The 21022-nt window shown below is 38.6% G+C and overlaps 2 protein-coding genes across 2 annotated transcripts in view; one reads left to right on the top strand and one right to left on the bottom strand.

The window, feature by feature from the left end:
* LOC107097512 (ADP-ribosylation factor-like protein 9) overlaps nt 1-9154 on the bottom strand; it is a 24842-nt gene extending 15688 nt beyond the window's left edge. Inside the window, exon 1 of the mRNA XM_015394674.1 lies at nt 8908-9154. Within this exon, the coding sequence (XP_015250160.1) occupies nt 8908-9045 (138 nt within the window). The 5' untranslated portion in view covers nt 9046-9154. The remainder of the gene's footprint in view (nt 1-8907) is intronic.
* Nucleotides 9155-13476: 4322 nt separating this feature from the next.
* The window catches only part of wwc1 (WW and C2 domain containing 1), a 42269-nt gene continuing 34723 nt past the window's right edge, over nt 13477-21022 (top strand). The window contains exon 1 of the mRNA XM_015394678.1: nt 13477-14370. Coding sequence (XP_015250164.1) covers nt 14252-14370 — 119 coding nt within the window. The 5' untranslated portion in view covers nt 13477-14251. The remainder of the gene's footprint in view (nt 14371-21022) is intronic.

Raw genomic sequence — 21022 nt, 5'->3', positions numbered from 1 at the left:
TATATATATATATATATATATATATATATATCTGCAGTGAGCTACGGTCTCAGACAGTCATTGAAGCTCACCTTCCTCCCCAAGGTTCTCTGAAAATGGCAGGGGTCGTAAGACAAAAAGTGTCTATGAAGTGTATGAGAAGAAAAGAAAGGCCTCAGAAGAGGCAGATATATCCCACAATGCTTTGCGCAGGGTTTAAAAAAAAAAAAAAAAAAACACCTGCAAAACCCTGTACCCGCTCCCGAGAGGAAATGGTGCGAGAGCGTGCACAAGCCTATTACTAGCAGTGGTGTGAAATGGATTTCTCCAAATAGCATGACAAACATTACCTGTTGAGTAGAAACTTCGTAACCGAGGCATCAGTAGTAAGCCCAACCTGTTCTTTAAGTGTACGCCATCGCGTGAAAGAATATCCCAAAAACACTCTGGTCTTGTTTCTCTCTTCTGAGGCCTTTCTCTACTTTTCATACACTTCGTAGACAATTTTTCTCTTATGACCCTATGCCATTTTCATAGAACCGTGGTGAGAAAGGTGAGCTTCAAAGACTATCTGAAACCTTAGCTCACCACACATATACGCCTGCAAGTGTGCATGCCTAGAAAAAGATAGCTACCTGGGGGACAAGCATGTAGGACGCCCTTACGTAAACATATCCACTACACCTTTAAGCATTAGCGTACAAATAACACATTCTGCCCAGTTTAGATTAACTTTAGAAATTGTTTGTTTAGAGTGCAGGCACAACGCGGTTAAGGTAGTTGCTTCCTGGGGGAACCATGGTTATCTAGTTATTTTGCCAGCGTTCATTAAAACAGGGTAGGGAGGGGCAGCAGAACTAATACGGATTGCCCAGAGATGCATGATTCAAGCCAAATACCACTTTTTCATAAAGGAATAGGGTTATGATATAGTTAAAAGCTCCAAGACGTTAATTTTGCATGCTAAACTTGTAATCAGCAGTAGAGCTCAGTGAATAAAAGCTTCAATATTCAGCTGGTGGACCATTATTGCACAGTTTGAAATGTTCTGCAGAAGCATCAGCTTCACTACAGTCTTAGTATAGAAGGTTTCCCCTGTTGAGACACACAGATACAGTAAATGTTTAAATGTTTATGCATTTAGCAGAAGCTTTTATCCAAAGCGACTTACAATGCAGACAAAATGTTACAGTTCTCTAAAGGAAAAACTGAATCAGAATCAGTGTTGACAGCAAAGAGATAGAGAGAAGTACAGAAAGAGTAGTAGAGGGGTACAGAGCTATGGGTGCAGTACATCCTAACTGGATGGGATGTATCCTAACGTCATAATTTATGCATCACAGTGCATCTGTTATTTACACCCAGATGTTATTTTTTTATAATAAACAGAAAATCAGATCATCACCAAGATTAAACTCATATTTCACCAGAACACCTTACAGAGGATTGTGCTGATAAATGAGCTGTCCCACTGGGTCTTTACGTCAGAGCTCATCCTCTTTCCGCCTCTGACAGCCTTGCTGTGTAAAGCCCTTGGCAATTTAATTTTGTTGAAAAAAAAAAACAGATCACAGACATGAGACGAAACAACAGCTATTCTAGGCAGCAACTTTCTGGTTTAAGAAAGTCTAAAAGAACTATTTAAAAAAATGTGTCAGTAACAATTAACTTTTTACCTCAAGAAGGGGAAAATTGAATGATGAAAATAATTTAACAAAAAAAATAACCTTTCAGCACAGCAGCAGTACTGTGTTTCACCGCCTCTGGCTTTTACAACAGCTTGCAGTCTCTAAGGCGTGAATTTAATGATAAACAGTCTTCATTAAGCTGGCTCCAACTTTCTATGATTACTTTAGGCAGATCTGTTTTGCAGGTTGGAGCCTTGTCATGGACCATTTTCTTCAACTTCCACCAAAGATTTTCTGTTTGGATCAAGATCTGGACTTTTTGCAGGCCATGACACTGACCTTATGTCTTCTTCTTCAAAGAATGTCATTGACTTCAAAAATTTTGTCATCCCCAGATATCAATTTAAAGGGAACACCGTTTTTTTTTTTTTTTTTACATTGGCCCCTTGATTTTAGATTATTACATTATCGTTACGTTATCCGTGCTCGCCGGCTACCATTCATTCATCCTGTCCGCTGAGCTGCTGCTAGTTTTACTCACATGCCTGGAAGATGTCTAGTGCTGCTACCATAGATGATCTCGCTCTCGAAATGGAATTGAACGATTCAGATTATCTAGCCGAATGAATAGAAGGGGTAGAGCGTAGCCGCCTGTGGCCCAGGCTGCCTGTCACAGCTCCAGTCCGGCGCGCAAATGACGTCATAAACACACCGCTTTGTTTTAAAAAAAATATAACCGCAGATGTCTGGGGGACAGTGATTCGCCTACATGTTATGAATGCTGGCGTACCATAAATGATAAATTATGAACAGTTTAGATTTGCCTTCAAGTCGTTGCCCAGGGAAAGACGTTACTTCGATATAACAAAACCGAACAAAGTAAAAAAAAAACTGTTTTTCCCCTTTAATTGGTGGGATAGGACGAGTTACAAGAAATCAACATTAACTTGCATTTACTGAAGATGTAATGACTGCCATTTCTCTAGAGATTGTACCTGACATATCATTAATAACTGTGGAAATGTGCATATCTTCTCAGGCAGTTGTCTGCACCAAATAAAAGTCCAAGTATCATCATCCAATATGACTTTCATCCTGTCATTGATTGATTTTATTGATCCCACAACTGATAAACACAGGGTTATTGTGCTGGGTGTCAAATATAAAAAAACAGAATATTGCACAGGGTATTAAATCCTAATTGCACATACATTGCACAAGTTACTGCCGTTGTAGTGACGCATTGTAGAGTCTGGTGGCAGCAGGGATGAATTAAATGTGGCAGCGCTCCTTTTTACAAACAGGATGTAAAAGAGGAGCTGCTCAGCTTCTCTACAGACTGGTGCATAGGGTGGAAGCTTTGGTTCCATGATGGATGTAAGCCTGGACAGCACCTCCTGTCAGCCACTTTCCTCCACAGAGTCCAGAGCAGTTTTTCACCAGTTTTATCAGTCTTGTTCCTTCCCGCTCTGTGCTTCCAGGGGCCCAGCAGATGACAGCGTCATCTACAGTCCACAAATGCTTTCTCTTAACCCAATGTGACCTTGCTTTCTTAGGTGTTCCTGACGGATTTCACAGCTTTTAAGTAGGTAAATCCCATTCCTTTAGGTGGTTTCTGTCAAGTGGTGGGGAGGTTTGTAGAGGAGCCAAATGCAGAGATAGAAGCTGAGGTGGTTCCTTGCAGATTTAATGAGAGTGCTGGCAACAGAAGCCTACGTCCAATCAACAACAGGCAGGGAACTGAGGGACCAAAACATCAAGACACTCTGGAGAATACATACACGTGATAGAGAAGAGAATCCAGCCCTGATTAACTTCAGAGGAGGATAATACAACAACTGGAAATTAGAGAATCACCGGCCTTGGAGGATGTTCATTCAGTTGCTTAATTTTGTAGACAAAAGCGGATCACAGACATGACACAAACTTAAAGTAATTTCAAATGGCAACTATCTGGCTTTAAGAAACACTAAAAGAAATCAAGAAAAAAATGTGTAAGTCAGTAACAGTTACTTTTTTAGACCAGGAAAAGGGAAAACGAGATCTAGAATCACGCAGTTCTAAGGAAAAAATTATGGAATCCAACACATCACTAGTATTTTGATGCACCACCTCTGGCTCTTATAACAGCTTGCAGTCTCTGAGACATGAACAAAGAGTGACAAACGGTACTCTTCATCAGTCTGGCTCCACAATTAAGGGAAAAATAGAGGGGCAGCAAAGAGAAAACAGAGCTTAACTAGAAAAGAACTTAAACCAAGCTAAATGGGAATAAGACCAATAAATAGAAGGAACACTAGAGGATAGGGGAAGGGACTGGAGATAAGTTAAGATAAATAGGATATAATTCTTAACAGCACACACAAAGTAACATAAATCAAGCCCTTACAGAAAATCAAAAGTAAAAACCTAAAGAGAATCAAAAATCAAGAGCAGCAGGGCATAACAGTTGCTAACAGTTTGATGACAAACATTGACTTCAGTTTCCTTCACTTTGTTCCTCGGTTGTTTTGTTCTGTGTTTTCTGCTTTCAAGACATTGATTTAAGTTTTCTGTCTGGACGTTTTAATTTCCTCCTTGGTCAACATGCCTTTAACCATCTCACCATGTTGTTTCTGACTTTGTCCAGATTATGGACACAGCTGACTGTGAAAGTTTGCCAATATTCTCCTTTTTTTCACCTGACATCTCTTGTGTTGGTGCCAAGGTTCTAACCAGGGAATGTAATCTGATCCAGGTTAGTTTTAGGAATATACATTTCCAAGTGATTCCATATTTTTTCCCTCTGCTTGAGCTAAAAAAGTGACGATACTGACTACCACAAGTGTTCTTGATTTCTTATAGTGTTTCTTAAAGCCAGAAAGTTGTCACTTAGAATGACTAGTTTCGTGTCATCCTGTGATCTGTTAATTGTTTTCTACAAAATGAAGAAACTGAATGAAACTCCAGAGAGTCTTCCATAACTTTTGCCTGTTTAGAAACCCAACCAGCCTTTAATTCCAACTGTGAGCTAAAGTTAATTGCTCATTCCCATCAGCCCTTTTGAAACCAAAACTCCTCATCTCTCTCCTTAGAAACATCTCTTCCCTGAGCTGCTGCAGGATCAGTCCCAATAACATGAGATTTGTAGGCGTTTTAAATAAATTAACAATAAATTAGACGATTCTGCAGCATAACAAAGCATTTTTAGGCACATGGTTGATGGTTTGCATGTTTAATGGATTAATAGTGCTTCTGTGGATCCCCAACCTTGATACTGCAGAAGTTTCACCAATGCAGATACCCCATTTGTTTAGACTGGACTTCTTTTCTTTTCTTTTTTATAATTTTACACAGTTTTTAGCTAAACTAAAACTTTCTTAACAGGGATATACAGTTATGACTTTGTAACTGAATATACTACATTAAAAGGAGGAAACCTTTTTCCCCTTGCCAGTGCAGATTCTCAATCATCAGCATCATTGCAACTACAACAGGCTTATTAAAAGCATCGGGCCTCTGGTTCAGGTTTTGTAAAAAGTTTTGACACCTGTCTGAGAGTCACTTCTAGAAGATCTCAGCCGAGCAGCCTGGAGCTTTGGAGCTGCTGTTTTTGACCAAATGGAGGCCCATCAGTGCTGGAGCGTTCCAAGTAGGATGCAAATCAACACCCCTCTCATGGGTCATTAGAGTCTATTGTTTGGTGTGAGTTGTTCTCTTGGTCATCTGAATGCTAATGAAGCTGCTTTTGCAAATTCTTTGACATGAGTTTCAATGCAGGGATTCAGATACTGAGAGACTGAAACCTTTTTTAAGAGATTACATCAGACTAAATGTTTCTTGGGGTAATTTTATGGATATCTTCCTCCTAACTGCTCATCAAGGGTTTTAAATGAATAAGCACTATCCCAAAATGGCGTTATTGCCCATAATATGCTTGCAGAATAATCAAAAACAATTATTTACAATTACATTGTCACCAAAAAATTCCACAAAAAAAGTCTTGACCATTTCAGCTCTAAGAAGCATTTAAATCCAAAACAGCGTTGTTAAAATGTCAAGATAAAGATTAATAATCGCTTGTTCGTTGTAGAGCCCTTGTCTTGTGAATTCCAAAACGAACTATGACTGAAATATAGATTGATCGATGTTTTCATTACACATCAATGTGACTGGATTGGTAATCATTTTATCGGTGCAATTTTAAGCCTCGACGTTTGACCATAGTTTGCTGGGATTTTGGCCCATTCCTCCCGCCGGACTGAGACCCTGGCTTTGTGATGGCCACTCTAGAACCTTAGCCTTGGTGCCCTAATTATGGTAATATGTTTAATTATTTTCTTTCTCTTTAAAAGGCCAATTTGTGAGTAAAGTTGCTGATGTCTCGAGGCAACAGTATTTCCCTATCGTGTAACTAAGACCTTGCATGAAGTTGCTTTTATTATTGCTTCTTCTTCTTCAATGAGTGTTTTTTAGCCTATTTTTTCAGCTTTTATTGTCATTACACTGTAACAAGTACAGCACAATGAAATTAACTTTCTGCATTTAACCCATCCCCTTAGGGAGCAGTGGGCTGCCATTATGCGGCGCCTGGGTAGCAGTGTGGGGGTTAAGGTTCTTGATCAGGGAGCCAGAGCTGCTGTCTCTGGGAGTGGGGCTTGAAGGCAAGGCAAGGCAAGGCAAATTTATTTGTATAGCACAATTCAGTACAAAGACAATGCAAAGTGCTTTACATGATTAAAATACAGGAAGATAAAACATTGAATCAAAGCAACCTCAGAACTCAGAACCTCGGGATTCCAAGCACAATGCCCTAACCACTAGGCCCCCACTCCCCTTGGTTGGAATTGGCATGAAGGGTCTTGCCTAAGTACCCACACTGGCAGATCATTCCCCCCAGCTGGGATATGAACCCAGGCTTCCTGTTTGGTAACCACTTGGTATGTCAATTTTCACCTTCAACCAGCATTCACCTTCACCAGGTACTTTGCAGCCATTCTAAAATTGGTTTCGTGCCAAAACACAGAACCTGTCTCCTTCTTGACTGTTTTGATGGTTATCACCATACTTATGAACCTCATTCTTATATTGTTTGAATAGATAAATGTGGTCTTCAGGTATCTGGAAATTGTACCCGACTGGTGGATCCTCCAATGATGTTACACAAGGTAGCAGCATGTTGGAGATGTTGCAAAAAATACATAAATGAATCCCTAATTACTAATTAATTGTGTTGATCAATCTGATTGAAATAAAGCAGGAAACTAAAGAAAATCTATTATAAATAGTTAATCAAACTCTTTGGCTTCTGGTGCATTATGGACTCTAAATCATTAAAACCCATGCTTGCTCAAAGGCCTCAATGATTACTCTTCCAAAATGTGAGAAAACACGCTGACAGAGCCCTTTTATTTCTACCTTTTGGTTCGGTTAAACAAACCTCTGCTTGAAGATAACAGCAAAGATTACTTTTAAAAGGAGATGTTTTGTTAAAGCTTTTTCAGCACAAAAATCCATTGACCGGCTCAGAGTTTATTCACCAGCAGAGCAAGTTTTATGGAAGAGGTGGTGTGACGAAACATCAAAATCATTACAACAGAGAGCTGGTTTGCAGGATGAGTTCTAACCACCTTGGGTCTGAGCAGGTATTTGGACCGGTTACAATCATAAGCTTTAGTGTATTTCAAGATGATTAAATGTGGTTAAAAAAGCATGAAATTGTGCATAACTAAGAAGATGATATGGTTCTATTTTTATTATTTATGCTGCCACAAGCGTAACGCTTATAGAGAATAAACTGTTTGATCAAACAAGAGGGCTTCTATAAAGAAGGCGTTTTTAGGCCTTGGCAAAATTCTAATATATGCTTTACACCATGCAGAAGAGTACAAATAGGTGAAAAATAGGCCTTTTTTCAATATTTAATTATTGTGATATTACATTTTGTTTGTCTTTCCATTCTCTCTTTTTCCAAATTCAAACAAATAAGGAAAACAGACAAACTTATCAAACATTTCAATGAACAAAAACTAAATAAGACAAGAAATCGTATCGTTCTCGTCCATTTTTCATAATTCAGTAGATTTTTTTTCTCACACTAATCCTGATCTGGAAAAAAGTAAAACCAAATTCCAAATTACTTTTTAGGGGGTAAACATTAAGATTGTCCTTTTAAATTTCCCCACTGTAAGACAATAAATTGATTTTTTCTATCCTATTCTAAAATCTGAAATAACTTAAATTTCCTCTTCACAGTTTTGTGTCGACATATCCCATAAAATCCAACAATAGATGTAATAAGACAAAAAACAGAGAAAGTTTAGTGAGGTCATGTGGAATCCTTCCAGAACCTTTCAGAAACTAAATGTGATGGAAAAGCTGCCTTCCTCTTCTGTCCCTACAGAAGAGGACTTAGTGGAGGTGATCCAGAGGGAATTCTTTACTTTCTTTACTATCAGGAAGTTTGTAGTTAAAAGCCTTCAGCTGATCCAAAATACTGCAATCAGAGTTCTGATTAAACTTTTACGGAGAGATAATTTCTCCTATCCTAGCTTCTCTTCATTCGCTTCCTGTTAAATCCAGAATGAATACTTGTGGTTGCCAGAATGGTTTGGGAGGTAGATCTTTTAGTTATCAGGGTCCTTTCCTGTGGAATCATCTACTAGTCTATAAGGCAGACACTAGGTCATGTGATCTACCTCATTAGGAAGAGCTATACAGACATGTTGCTGCCCATCCATCCATCCATCCATCCATCCATCCATCCATCCATCCATCCATCCATCCAACCATCCATCCATCCATCCATCCATCCATCCATCCAGGTTAGACCTGTACACAACAAACCAGAGCAACTCTCCCTCTCGCACCATCTGGACCAACCAATGGTCTCTCTCTCTTCCCTCTGGGTCAGACTGGGGGGAATCACAAGCAGGAATGGATCACCTCACCTGGCTTTTTCCTTCTCCTGCCTCTGACTCTTCTGTCTTCATCGTTTCCTTCTATTTCATCATTACAGTGTGTTTAAAAAAAGAATTCTCCATCATTGTCTATTTCACCTGATCTTCATTGTTGGATGCTATCTTTTTTAAATTCATCTAAAAAATAGTATTCCTTTATTCAGTAGTGTTAATTTATTGAGCAAATGTCTTGCTCAACATTTGCATGCCAGTTGGCAATCACCAGCAACATCTTCCTCTTTTTTTAAGCTTTCACATATTTTTATTTCCAGAATTTATTATCAGAACTCTCCTATTTTGTTTTTAATATCGCCAAAACTAACTTGTACCTGTCTCCCTGATTAACTGATTTATACTCTCACCTCTGTGATGGTGCAGTATGCCGCCTGTGGGGACCAGACGCGCCTCTTGTAGAAGTAGTTTAGGGCGATGAAGAGCGCGGAGCCCAGCGCAGCCACGGCGGCGGTCAGGGCGATGGAGATGTGCCGGAGGAGAACCATGTGGCCGAGAAGCAGAGACTGGAGTCTGCTCCTGGAGCGCTTCCCAAGCCTTCAGGTTCCTGCAGTGCCGCCGCTGCACGCGCCGCATGTGACCGCGCTCTCTGCTTGTTTTTGTTTCGAGGAGCGCTTTAAGGAATATGGAAAGATGGTGCGTTCACGTGCTGCTCGGACACAGAAGCTTTAAGAGTCGGAGCGAATAAACGCATAATAAACTAAATTTGGCTGGTCGAACCTTCTTATAGTCCTTATAAAAATGTTTTCAACCCTTACTCAAGCTTTACACTTTTTTTTTTTTTACTTTGCCAATTTTTTTTCTGTTTAGATCTGGCTTACTTTTTCTGACTAATTTCAAATACCTTTTGAATAGGACAACCTTTAAGCAGGCACTAAACATGCTTTATCATTATGACTACGTTTATGTAGTTTCTTTATTTGTCAGATGTGATTTTTCCAAATCCAAAATGTTGTGTTTTTTATTAGCTCTATGTATAAAAATCCTAAGGTAAACACCTGTCTTAATCTACATATTGTTGGTCACTGTTAATTGAGTTATGAGAATAAATGAACTGTTCAACAGTGTTCGAATTCATTAAATAAGGCTAGACATTAACTTAAATGAATGGACATTAAAGCATACAAAAAACAATGTAATAAATGTTATTCGTTTTATTAAACACATTTCCCCCTACCATTAGTCAAAAAAGGACCAGATTGAGACTTACCGGTATTTCTGCTCCCTCTGTTCAAATTCAATTCTATTCAGTTTATTTATATAGCACCAATTCACAACACATGTCATATCAAGGCACTTTACAGTTCACCAGATCATACAGTCAAATTGATTCAGAGTTTTCTATCTAAGGAAAACCAGTTCATTGCATCGACTCATTGACTTGAATGCAATGCCTCACACTAAGCATGCTTGTAGCGACAGTGGAGAGGAAAAACTCCCTTTTAACAGGAAGAAACCTCCAGCAGAACCAGGCTCAGTGTGAGCGACCATCTGCTGAGGCCGACTGGATTCAAAGAGACAGAAACAGAGATACAAAAAGCAACTGTAAAAGGCCGCCCCATCCTGGAAACACACAGCCAGGCAGACGAGCTCTGAGGCAGCTCCCATGTCAGAGAATGAAGAGCACATCCAGCCAGTCGCGGTCAGAGAAACAGGACCACACTGGAAAACAGGCCAATCTCCAACATCTATAAACAAGGGTGTTGATGGCAGCAGAACAGCTGATATTTCTCTCCAGGATGGTGTCACAGCCAAACAGGAACAGACGAGGCAAAGCTACTATGAGAAAAAGCAGAGAAAGCATAACATTAGAGATTGAACTAACAGTTTCTGCAGAGTGGAGGAATAGACATAGAATGAAGCAGAATGATGAAATGGGGGTCTCTATGTCCTCCAGAAGTCTAAGCCTATAGCAGCATAACTATAGAGATAGCTCAGGATAACCTGAGCCATTCTAACTATAAGCTTTATCAAAAAAGAAAAATAGTTCATGTCTCAACGAAGCTAACTAGATTTATATCAGGTTATATCCTTACGCTTAATAAACTTTGTCCCATGCCTTCATTGGTTTTAATCTGACCCTCTACCCCAGCTGTAGAAAATCAGCATAATTCTGCCAACTACATGTTTTACTGTGCAAGTGTTGTGTTAGAGGGAATGTTAAGCTTTAACTTTGATAAATGAGTCCCACATAGCCCGGACTGTAATGCATTTATACTCAACCATGCTGTCTTAGCTGCAAGTCACTCACCACTTAGAACAAAAAAAAAGAGAGAGAGAAAAATGAAGAAAAAAAAAAAAAAACAAGAAAAAAAAGCATCACGAGTATGAAAGTTTTGCAAGTTCTGCTTTGCAAATAGCTCATGCTGTATTAGATCTAACTGTGAGTGTAAACATTATCTTGCTATGGAGCCGGGGGTGCGTTTAGGTCTGAACTAGGCCATTGAAACACATGTTTTTAACTAAACAATCTAATTTATAATTACCGTACGTTATAAGCTCATTATTTTGACCCCTTCCCCATAACTAAAGCTTTTGCTGCCTCTGCAGCTTCTGTATCCTTGAAGAAGAAATGCATCCACAGAGCATGATGCTGCCAACACCATGTTTTATATTGTGGATGCGTTGTTCAGGCTTTTTGTTTTTGTTTTGTTTGTTTGGTTTTTCAGGACCAGACAGTTTAATTTGGGTTCTAAATTCAACTTTAAATGAACTTATTCTGCTTTTCATCTGGATTGTTTTTCTTCCTGCTACTCCTTGAATAGTAAAAACATTTGTGTTAAGTAACTATTGGTTGTCCTGCCAACAGATTCTCCCACCTAAGCCATGGGCCTGTTCAGCTCTTCCTCACCATAGACAGACCTTCTTCTCTCATCAGATGCTACACATATATAGGCCTACAGGTATCACAGAAAATTACAGTATCATAAAACAATTCATATTTTTTAAAACTGATTTTAGAAGTTGAAACTAATTTCTACCTGGATTGATTAAAAAACTGAAACTTCCAAGCCCAAGTGCAACTTTCCTACGGGACTTGAATGCATCAAAAGCACCGAGTTATCAATAAAAGATGTGCAAGTTTACCAAAGTTTTTTAAAGTGGTATGTTGTATTACCTGTACAGGAGGAACCCTTGCCTTGAGCGCCATCTAGAGGCACTTAGGTGTTTCTCAGAAAACAGGATTATAGTACCTGTAATATTCAGTTTTTAAATGGTTTTTTACGATTTGAAATTGTGGGTGACCTAGAAATGAACAAAACATTATACTTCTAAAAATTATTTACTTTTAATTTACCTGAAGGATCAAATGCTTTTTAGTTCATGCGGTATCCTTAATATTTATTTAATATTTAATACTAAGAACAGGCAAACAGGGAGTGATAATTGCATGAAACTGACAGAAAACGTCTTTTTTATTTTCTTCCCGGGTGGATAATAATAGCCGATGCTATAATGATTCACCAGGGGGCGCTGTTGACCAGAAGATTTCTGCAAACACATGACGACCAACAGGCTAGACTGAAAGGTTTTCTTAAAACTGGGGGGAAAAAATAAAATAAAAACTTGTCCCCAAAACAAAAAACTACGATTAGAGAAAGTAAAAATAAACTATAAGAGATGGAAATTATCCCAAAGTTATGCTGTTAAGGAACACGATTGACTCCAACCATTAAACCATTAAGCATGTGTTTCTTTTTGTTGCATCTCATCATACCGGTAATTGTTTTTTTTCCTATTACGGAATTTTTAGGTAGCCTATATGATTTATTCACTTTTATAGAGTATTGTGTTGCAGGTTCTTGTAATATTTATCTTTTTATTTTAAAGCAATGCTAAAGCATCCACATGGGTTAAAGAGGGTCAGAAACAAATGTTTTTTGAATAAAACCAGGAGTTTTGGTCAGTTTGCTGCCTTAAAATGTAATGATTCAAGAAGAATGTCTTATAACTATTTATTTAGTAGCTCTTCTGAAATCCAATACTAAGTAATATAAGAAAGGTAAAGATAAAAGTATATAAAATATATTTGTAAAGTACATTTTAAAACAAAGGTTTTCATTTATTAGGAAATAAATAATTCCTCAGTGAAATACTTTTTTGTTGAACTATAGCATTTTAAACCGATTTTTTATTTTTTTTTTAGAATTTAAAAACTTTTTGCATTGAAAATACTGAGAAATAAATGTTTGATTTTTGTATAATAAGGCACATTTACTTTTAAGTAAAATACAATAATACTTTGGAAAGTATATAAAAAAGCTATTCAGTTTTTTGTAAAATAATGATAAAAATATGCAAGAAAATTAAAATATGCAAGGTTTTCTTATTGAACAATATACGTATACTGTCATCACTTTAAAAAATGTAGTTTAAATGCATTGATGAAATAAATATTTATTTATATTTTTAGCTCTGAAATTATACATTTTCGAGTGCAACATAATTAGATCAGCATGAATCTCCTAAAAATGCCAACACCTAACGTTGCCATTTTTAAACAGATGCTTTATTTCTATTGGTAGTTGATCAACAGGTGTTTTATTTAGTAACTGGGAGTTTTTGCATTAGAAAAAAAGAGAAATAAAGGTTTAATTTTTGTATAAAAAAGCATTTGAATTTAAAATATAAAACAGCAATACCTTTGATAATAGATTAAGCAGCAATGGAGCTGCTGCTTATTTTGTGTTTAGATTAAGTAGATTAATATATTAAGTAAAATGAACAGTTAAAAAATAAAGGAAAACTGAAATATGCATAGATTTATGATTGAAAAGTAAACTTATTCTTTATTTAAACTCATCACTTTTATTTAATAATCTTGGGATTTTTAAACGGAAGCTTTATTCTGAAGGGCACAGAATCAACAGGTGCTTTATTTTGTAACCGGAAGTGGTGCGTAGTAAATGCAGCTAGCTGGATAGCTGTGGAATGAAGCGTTCGGGACTGAGAAAGACTTCACCGCCGCTGCCTCCATCTGCTTCCCTCCCTTCGAACGGAGACTTGAATCGGACGAGCGGGAAGTTTGGGTCGGATTTAGAGGATTTACGGCGCCGCGGAGACTCTTGGCACTTGTTTGCGACGCGCTCGGGGCGGCTCAGAGTGTCTGTCCCCCAGCCCCCCCTCCCAGTGTCGGTTACTGCTGATCAACATGGTGGCCTGCTGCTGAGCAGCTCCATCAGCAGCTCGGTCCGTATTCGGCGCGAGGCACCGCTGACGGCTCGGTGTCCCGGGGCGGGTTTTTTATATCTGCTTGTTTGTTGGTTTCAGCGGGACAAACGGCGGTTTTTGTGGCCGTTCAGAGAGCGGGTTCTGTGAACTGTGGATAATTGGAGTTAAACTGAACAAAGTTCCCAAGAGACCGCGTGAAAGTTTCCCCAACAAGTTTGGAAAAACTGGAAAATCCTTCTTTTTCTTTTCCTCCTTTAACACGGATGCTGATAATTTGGCCAACAAGTGCAGCCGCCTGCTTGGATCAGACCCATCCCCTCAAATCCTCATTTCTGAGGTTCTCTTCCTGAACAATCTTTGGATTATTATTCTGGATTATGGCCTAATCCAACCCGCAGCAGGCTTGCTGATTTGTGGAGAAAATACTGGATTTTTGTGTTGATAATGTCAGAGAAACGAGATGGTCTCCCTTCGTTATGATTCTGCCTAGAGAGGAGTTTATTACATGGAGACTCGCCTGACATGCCGAGGAAGGAGTTGCCACTACCACACGGTTGGGAGGAAGCCAGAGACTTTGATGGGAAAGTTTACTACATCGACCATATTAACCAGTGCACCAGCTGGATCGACCCTAGAGACAGGTAGGACAGGTGTCTCTGACCTTTGACCTCTTAAAGGGTGGCCCTCCAATGAGGGGAATGATCTAATTCTGTCAATAAAGAAGATAAAGTTTCTGATTTTCTCCCATAAAGTGTCCAAACTGTTCTGATCATCATTTATTCAGAATTTATAAAGCTATTTTAGGGTATTTGACATTTTCTCGCTCCATCTCATAAATGTTGACATGTTGCAGCCACAAATTTCAGTTATATTATTATATGCAAAGCAGTTTTTTTTTTACTTATAAAGGTAAAGGAATGTGGTTTCAAAAGAAATCCAACTTTGATGTAGTTAAAACCCGCTCCCCTGTAAAGTCCCCAGAAGGAACACAGCAGATGGGTGAGGGGAATAAAGTTATAAAGAAGTATAAATCAGAATTAAGTTCTGGAATAAATGCTTTGAACATCTGATTGAGCAATGATCAGTCCATCTTCTGAAAATAGACTACGGCACAAATTAGAAAGCTACCAAAACAATAGGTGTCCACCTAAACCAACAGATCTAGAAAGGAGAGTTTGTTGAGTAGCCAACTCTGGAGGAGCTGGGAAAAGTGGTGGCTGCATCATGCTGTGTGGACGCTCAAAACCAGCTCTGAAAGGAGGCCTGTTGGAAGAGTAAAGACCAAGCTGTAGGGCAACGACTCTAAGCATACGTTTAGAGATAAACATTAGTTGACTTAATTTATAGCATATTTCAGCTTAAAACGGCCTAGTCAAAGTTCCAGACCTAGTTGAAACTAAGAATCTACAGTAAGGTTTGGAAGTGAAATGTTTACTGAAGAAGCATTGTTCAGTTTTCAGGTCCTAAATGTAAAGGGGTCTAGAGGCTGTTTTCTCCCTCTTCATTATTTTATTTTTTGTTTTAACTGATGATGTTGTAACACGATTAAAAAGTAAGTTTGAGTGTTCTGAATAGTTTTATTAACGCCTAATTATTATTCTACTCTCAAGTTAATTCAAAGTATTAATTATAGTGTATATTTAAAGTGTAGAGAAACCAGGTCATTTGGTGGCTTGACAACCAAGGTTGGAGCAAAATAAGTTAAAAGGATCACAGATTGACTGCAAAAAAGATATATAGGCCTAATTAGAGGTTTAGAATCAGGGAAAAGTCAACCTGACCTCAGTATGACTGAACCAGCCCAGGAAAAAAAACCCTGAATGTTTCAAAACTACCACATGTGAGTAGACAGGGAAGCTAAATGGACAAGTAGCTTTTAGAGACTCTTATTCTCCTATTTAATCAAAATTAAAAGGACAGTTGTTTTAAGTATTTTTTTTCTCCTATGTTTTCCTTCCCTTTTCCCACTTCTGTGATTTGCTCCTGAAAAGTTTGAAGCTCAAAGATGTATTTTTCTCCCGCTGGAACTAAAAATGTTTGAAGTGTTTAAAGTCGTAGGGAAGTCTTATTTAAATTTCAAATAATTCTGGCTTAAACATGTAGATAAATGTATTCTCTTTATTAGACCATATTGTCCCAAAACATAGAACATTTTTATAAAAAAAAAAATAATAATTTTTTTTTTCTTTTCGCTATCTTATGCAGGCCAGTCAGTTATACGTCAGCCTGTACACCTAAATTCGGCCAATCATATATCAGTGGTCGTCTGTCAATCACATTTTTTCGGTCATAGTATCTTGATTCATACTTCGCAACTAATACATGCAAGGATTGAAATAAAAAAAAAAAAAAAATTTACTTTATCATTGAGTTCCGTCCCAGTGTTCACGGGGATGGACATCTGTGTCTTCAGCAGGCATAGAGCTAACCGAACTGGCAGCGTTGTGAGGCAAGGGCTCAAACATGTACGGCTGTAAGCCTTCTACACCAAACCAAGCTTCTGCCGCCCTGGCGTCTTTTTCCACAACAACATTGTCCCCACTTTTCTCCTCTAAATAAAAAATGTATGACGGAGGTGACTCATCCACGACCTCCGACACAAAACTCTCCTCCTCTTGCATGTTTCTGCTGTCCATAGCGTTCCTTGACAGTGTCGTTGCTAAGTGCTACTTGCTTCCAATGTAATTTCCCATTGGTAACCTTCTAGCACAAAGTTGCTAACTGGTTAGCAAGATGCTTCCGACAAACCGACCACAACCAAACTTGCTTGTAAACCTTGAGTCACAACAATCCCGCCGTCTTGATAAACAACCATTCAGATTCACTTTATTCACTCGTATAAAGTTGGGCACCACTCGGAAGAATTTGGAAATGCAACCGTTGGAACAGCCGCTTCCCTACAACTTTAAACACAATCCAGCTACAGGTATATTAATTCCCACAAGGACTAATTATTATTTTTTTCTTTGCAACTGATTTGTTTAAAGTTTGGGCTTTGAAAGTGATGTTTAGCATTTTTCCACACAAACAGAGATTTTCTTTATTTTCCTTCATCAGTGTTTTGATTAGTTTCCCTCGAGGTTTGACTCAGTTGTTGTTGGTTTCTACTGATTCACATTTCTGTGCTCCATCCATCATTGAAGAAACAGTCATTTTAACAGAACTGATGCAAACAAAATGTAACTTAGACAAAAAATCCAGAGAAATGGATTAGAGTAGTTTACTGTAAAATCAGTGGCTGTTTGGACTCGTTCTTAAAGCCCAACAAACAAATCGAAACGGTCACTGCCAGAGAGCTGCTTGTGATTGTGAAGGTTATTGATGTATAGATAAACCAGTATGTTGGTCAGCTCAGAATGAAGAAAATAAATAATTAAATCTTGATAAAAGGCAAAGTTAAAACTGTTTTTTTTTTGTGTTTTTGACATTTTTTGTGTTTTTGACATTTTTCAGTCGCAACTTTCTACCTTTGTTAGTTTCTTTAAATGGGAAAGACAGGAGAACAGACCTCTTTAAGTAGCGCAGATGTTTGTTGATTCTTCTGAGTTGGACACTGGCTAGGGAAAAAAACTGCCCACTAAACAGGAGGGCAAGGTAAGTAAAAAAAAAAAAAAAAACTCTTTAAGCTGACAGAAAGCTGCAGTAAGGATGCTCAATTTGGGATCTCTATGACAACCATCTGACACAATCTATATGCTCGGGAGGCCACATCATTCATATACTACAGTCACATATGAAGTTTTCTAGACTCTACTGCAAGTTTAAATAGAAATATGTGCTTTGGTCACAGAGGAATGGATAAAATAGCTCCACAGACTTAACCAATTAACAATTATATCAGCTCCTTGCAATGTGTGTTATAATGTGTCTATGTAGGGTGGATGATCTGTGATACTGTGGGCCTGACTCCTCCAGAGATCCGTAGAATCTTGTTTAGCTGCAAGGCTTAACAAACTCTTTGAAAAACTGTAACATTTTTAATAAAAAACACCTGAGAGAAAACTAAAAGCAGATCATCAGTGGGTCTTTTCCGCAGGATAAAGATATACAAACACTTACACAGTCATCCTGCATTTTACATCCTATACTTAAATCCAGTGGAGTTACTGGGTGACATCCAGAGTCTGTGTTAAACCATCATGGGAATGAAAACAATAGAAACTCACTAGAAAAGAGAGAGCAAATTTAAACCTTTTTCTTCCCTCTGAGTTGACCAGTTACTTTAGACCCCCTCGGACTTTGGCACCAAATCCCTTTAATGTTTTACGTCTGGAATTTGGAAGAACTGTAGGCTGATTATTTTTTTTTTCCTTAGCTGTGTAATGATTAATTTAAAGCCGAGACTTTATTCTTTTTTCCCTGCAGACGTTTCGCATTGTCCGCTTTTATGTTTGCTGAAGTTGTAGAAGTGTCATCAGCAATTACCCGGAATCACGATTTCATCTCTTTGTCATAAAAAAAAAAAGAACAGTTGTATCTTGTTTCATGACTTGCCGGCATTTCACTCTATTTCCGCCTGTTGTTTGTCTTTAAGTGGGAATCTCTGACAGGGTTGTAAGGGATACTTTTCTAGACGGACTCCTTCCATCTTGTGTGTAAACTTGGACGTCCATCACAGGGAAACACCGACCAACCTTCACACAGTTCAAACCTGTTGACAATATGCGGAGCCATGCTGAGCTCGCTGTCATGCTTCTGGCCCGTGGGAGGGAGCAGGAGTAGATGGGAGAACCCAGAAGGGCATGCAAAATTAAAACGGACAAACCCAGGAAGGGATTTGAACCCACAGCTTTCTAGTTTTAAGCTAACACTGACACCAGTTTGAGAAGCGAAGCTACATTAAAAAGCTCTTCAAGTTTAAACTACAAGCTCCCAGCTATCATGTCTTAGAAAAAAAATAATAATCACATTTTCTTTAAAATAAAGGTTCAAGTTATTGTTTCAGGAAGTTTAGTGAATTCTATTAATGCACTTTTTAAGCTTCTTGTCAAGTTTGATTCTTACATTCATCTTTTGAAGAATATTTCATAGTTTGGAAAGAGATAATAACGAGTAGTGAGACCAGTGACCTCTCTTTGTTTTGCTGACTCCATACCTGTGATCTACATAACAGGCAGGATTTCCCTTATATTAAAGAGGCAGCCTCTAAATGATCAGATCAACTTTCATTTATTCTACTTTCTCTAAATAAAACAAACAAACACCAATTTTTTATTAAGAGAGCCAAAATTATCTTTTGATGTTATCAACAGTTTTTGTACTCTGTATCACTTGGCGCACAGGCAAATGCAAACACCTGACAGAAGAGACAGAGCATGCGAAACAAGCTAATAAGCAAACAAAACTCTGGAAATTTTCTTTTTTTTAATTATATAATGGAAACTAGAAGTATCGCCATTAGTAGTTTTGTACCAATGTACGCCTATACTTTTTTGACATGCATTGGCATTTTGGCGTCCTTGTTGACCGAAATAACGCACTTTAGATCAAATCGTACAAGAATATTTGTAATCATCACCTACCAACTGAACCGAATATAAACATACAAGGCCAATAATAGATCTAAATATGTCCCATACCAAAAATAAACCACCTGCGGGGTTATCCTGCCATGAATTGCCTGCAGAATGTGTTATAAATATGGACACTAAGTGCAGGGGATGCCTCTAGTTCTAGTTTTCAAGATATTCTTTTAAGTTTAATAACTTCATAATACTCCCCTTTTTTAACTGTCAAAATTAGCTGATTTATAAATAATCTCTTTTTGTTCTTTTTTCCAACCACATTCTAAGCTTCTGACTTTAATTGGTTCAACATTTGAACAAATAACTATTGAGATTAGCTGTGAAACATTCTCCTACTAACTCTCTCATCTCCATATTTCTTAGAGAGTGCGAGAGGACGCATGTCTTTGTCTCAGTTGTCTGTAGTTTTGGACCGTTGGTACGACGCTCCCTCGCTGTGTTCAACTTCAGGCCAAGCAATGTCTGTAGGAATGTTTTCCTTCATTCAGCTTCACATTTCTAGCTTAGACACAGCAGAGGGTAAAAACCTGCGGCAGAGAAACAAACACGCATTCCTGAAACGCACGGCACCAAGGAGCGAGCAGTGTGCAGCCTGGCTGACCAAAAAGCTCGATTCATGTGAAGTCCCTTTCAGCGCTTGCCAAGGTGCAAGGGGTCAAAGTGCAGCTGGAGGCCCTGCAAACTGTTAGCTGGGATCAGATGAGCTGCTGGCCGCCGCGGCTCGCCTCGCTGCTGCTGCTGATGCTGGTGTTTAATACCCAACCAGGACGCAGCTGTAAGTGACGCAGTTTTAAAACCAACTGGAGTGGGATTTGATTGTTAGCTGTTCTCCTGATACGCCTCGTTCATTGCTTTAATAAAGTCACCGATACTTTTCTGTTCTGACCTCTGATCTCTCGCCCTCATCTCACCTGTCTGCATCCTGCGCTGCAGCTGAGTGTTTGTGTTGTATACGCTTTAGTTTGACTTGATCTCATTCCTAAGTTTAGTTTCTACTTACTAGCTACAATGGGAGCTCAGATATGTGTTATGTAAACATGTGAATGAGGGATGGAGGCAGATTATTGAACATATTCACATGTTTGGAGATGTTGCATTTCAGAAACAATCAGGGTTATTTTTCTTATCTGTGACTGCAAGGATTCTTCATTTACTCCTATTTTTTAAGCCGAAAGGTTGATGCAGGGATACTCCTGGAGCTCCTACTGAGACTCTTCCTGCTTCAGCTTGGATGTTAAATGTTAAAGTTTATAATATTTAGATCTCAAAGATGCTGAAGAGAGTAGCTTGGTTATTTTTCTCCGTAAAAGAAGGGAGAAGGTTGCTTTGTTTTCATTTTATGGAACCAGAAGACATCTGGAAACAGTCTTGTCTAATAAAGTATCAGGCCCGGTGGTGACAGGGTGCTGATTTGGTCTTATTTGAAAGTCTTGGACGCATTGCGTGCGCCATGGAGCCCTCGCTGTATCAAACTATTCCAGTCAGCGATTAGGTCATTTGTCTCCACACGTTTCTGCGATGCCGAAAATATGAGTTTAACAAAAAAAATGCAATTTGGTACAAACGTTGAATCTCACAGGGTTGGCCCATTTGGGGGAGACATAGTAATTAGTCTGTGAAGAACTTTTGTCCTCTGCCAACTCCTGTATCAGCCGTTACCTGGTTACGAGGGGCGGGCTCAGGTCAGCCATGGCAGAGGCTGGAAGAAAAACTAAAGTCCTAAACTAAAGTGAAACTTAGTTCAAAGTTTATGGCTGAACAATACACT

The sequence above is a fragment of the Cyprinodon variegatus genome, unplaced genomic scaffold (genome assembly GCF_000732505.1).
Source record: "Cyprinodon variegatus isolate N-32 unplaced genomic scaffold, C_variegatus-1.0 Scaffold703, whole genome shotgun sequence".
NCBI lineage: Eukaryota > Metazoa > Chordata > Actinopteri > Cyprinodontiformes > Cyprinodontidae > Cyprinodon > Cyprinodon variegatus.
This window is presented reverse-complemented; position numbering and strand designations above follow the sequence as displayed.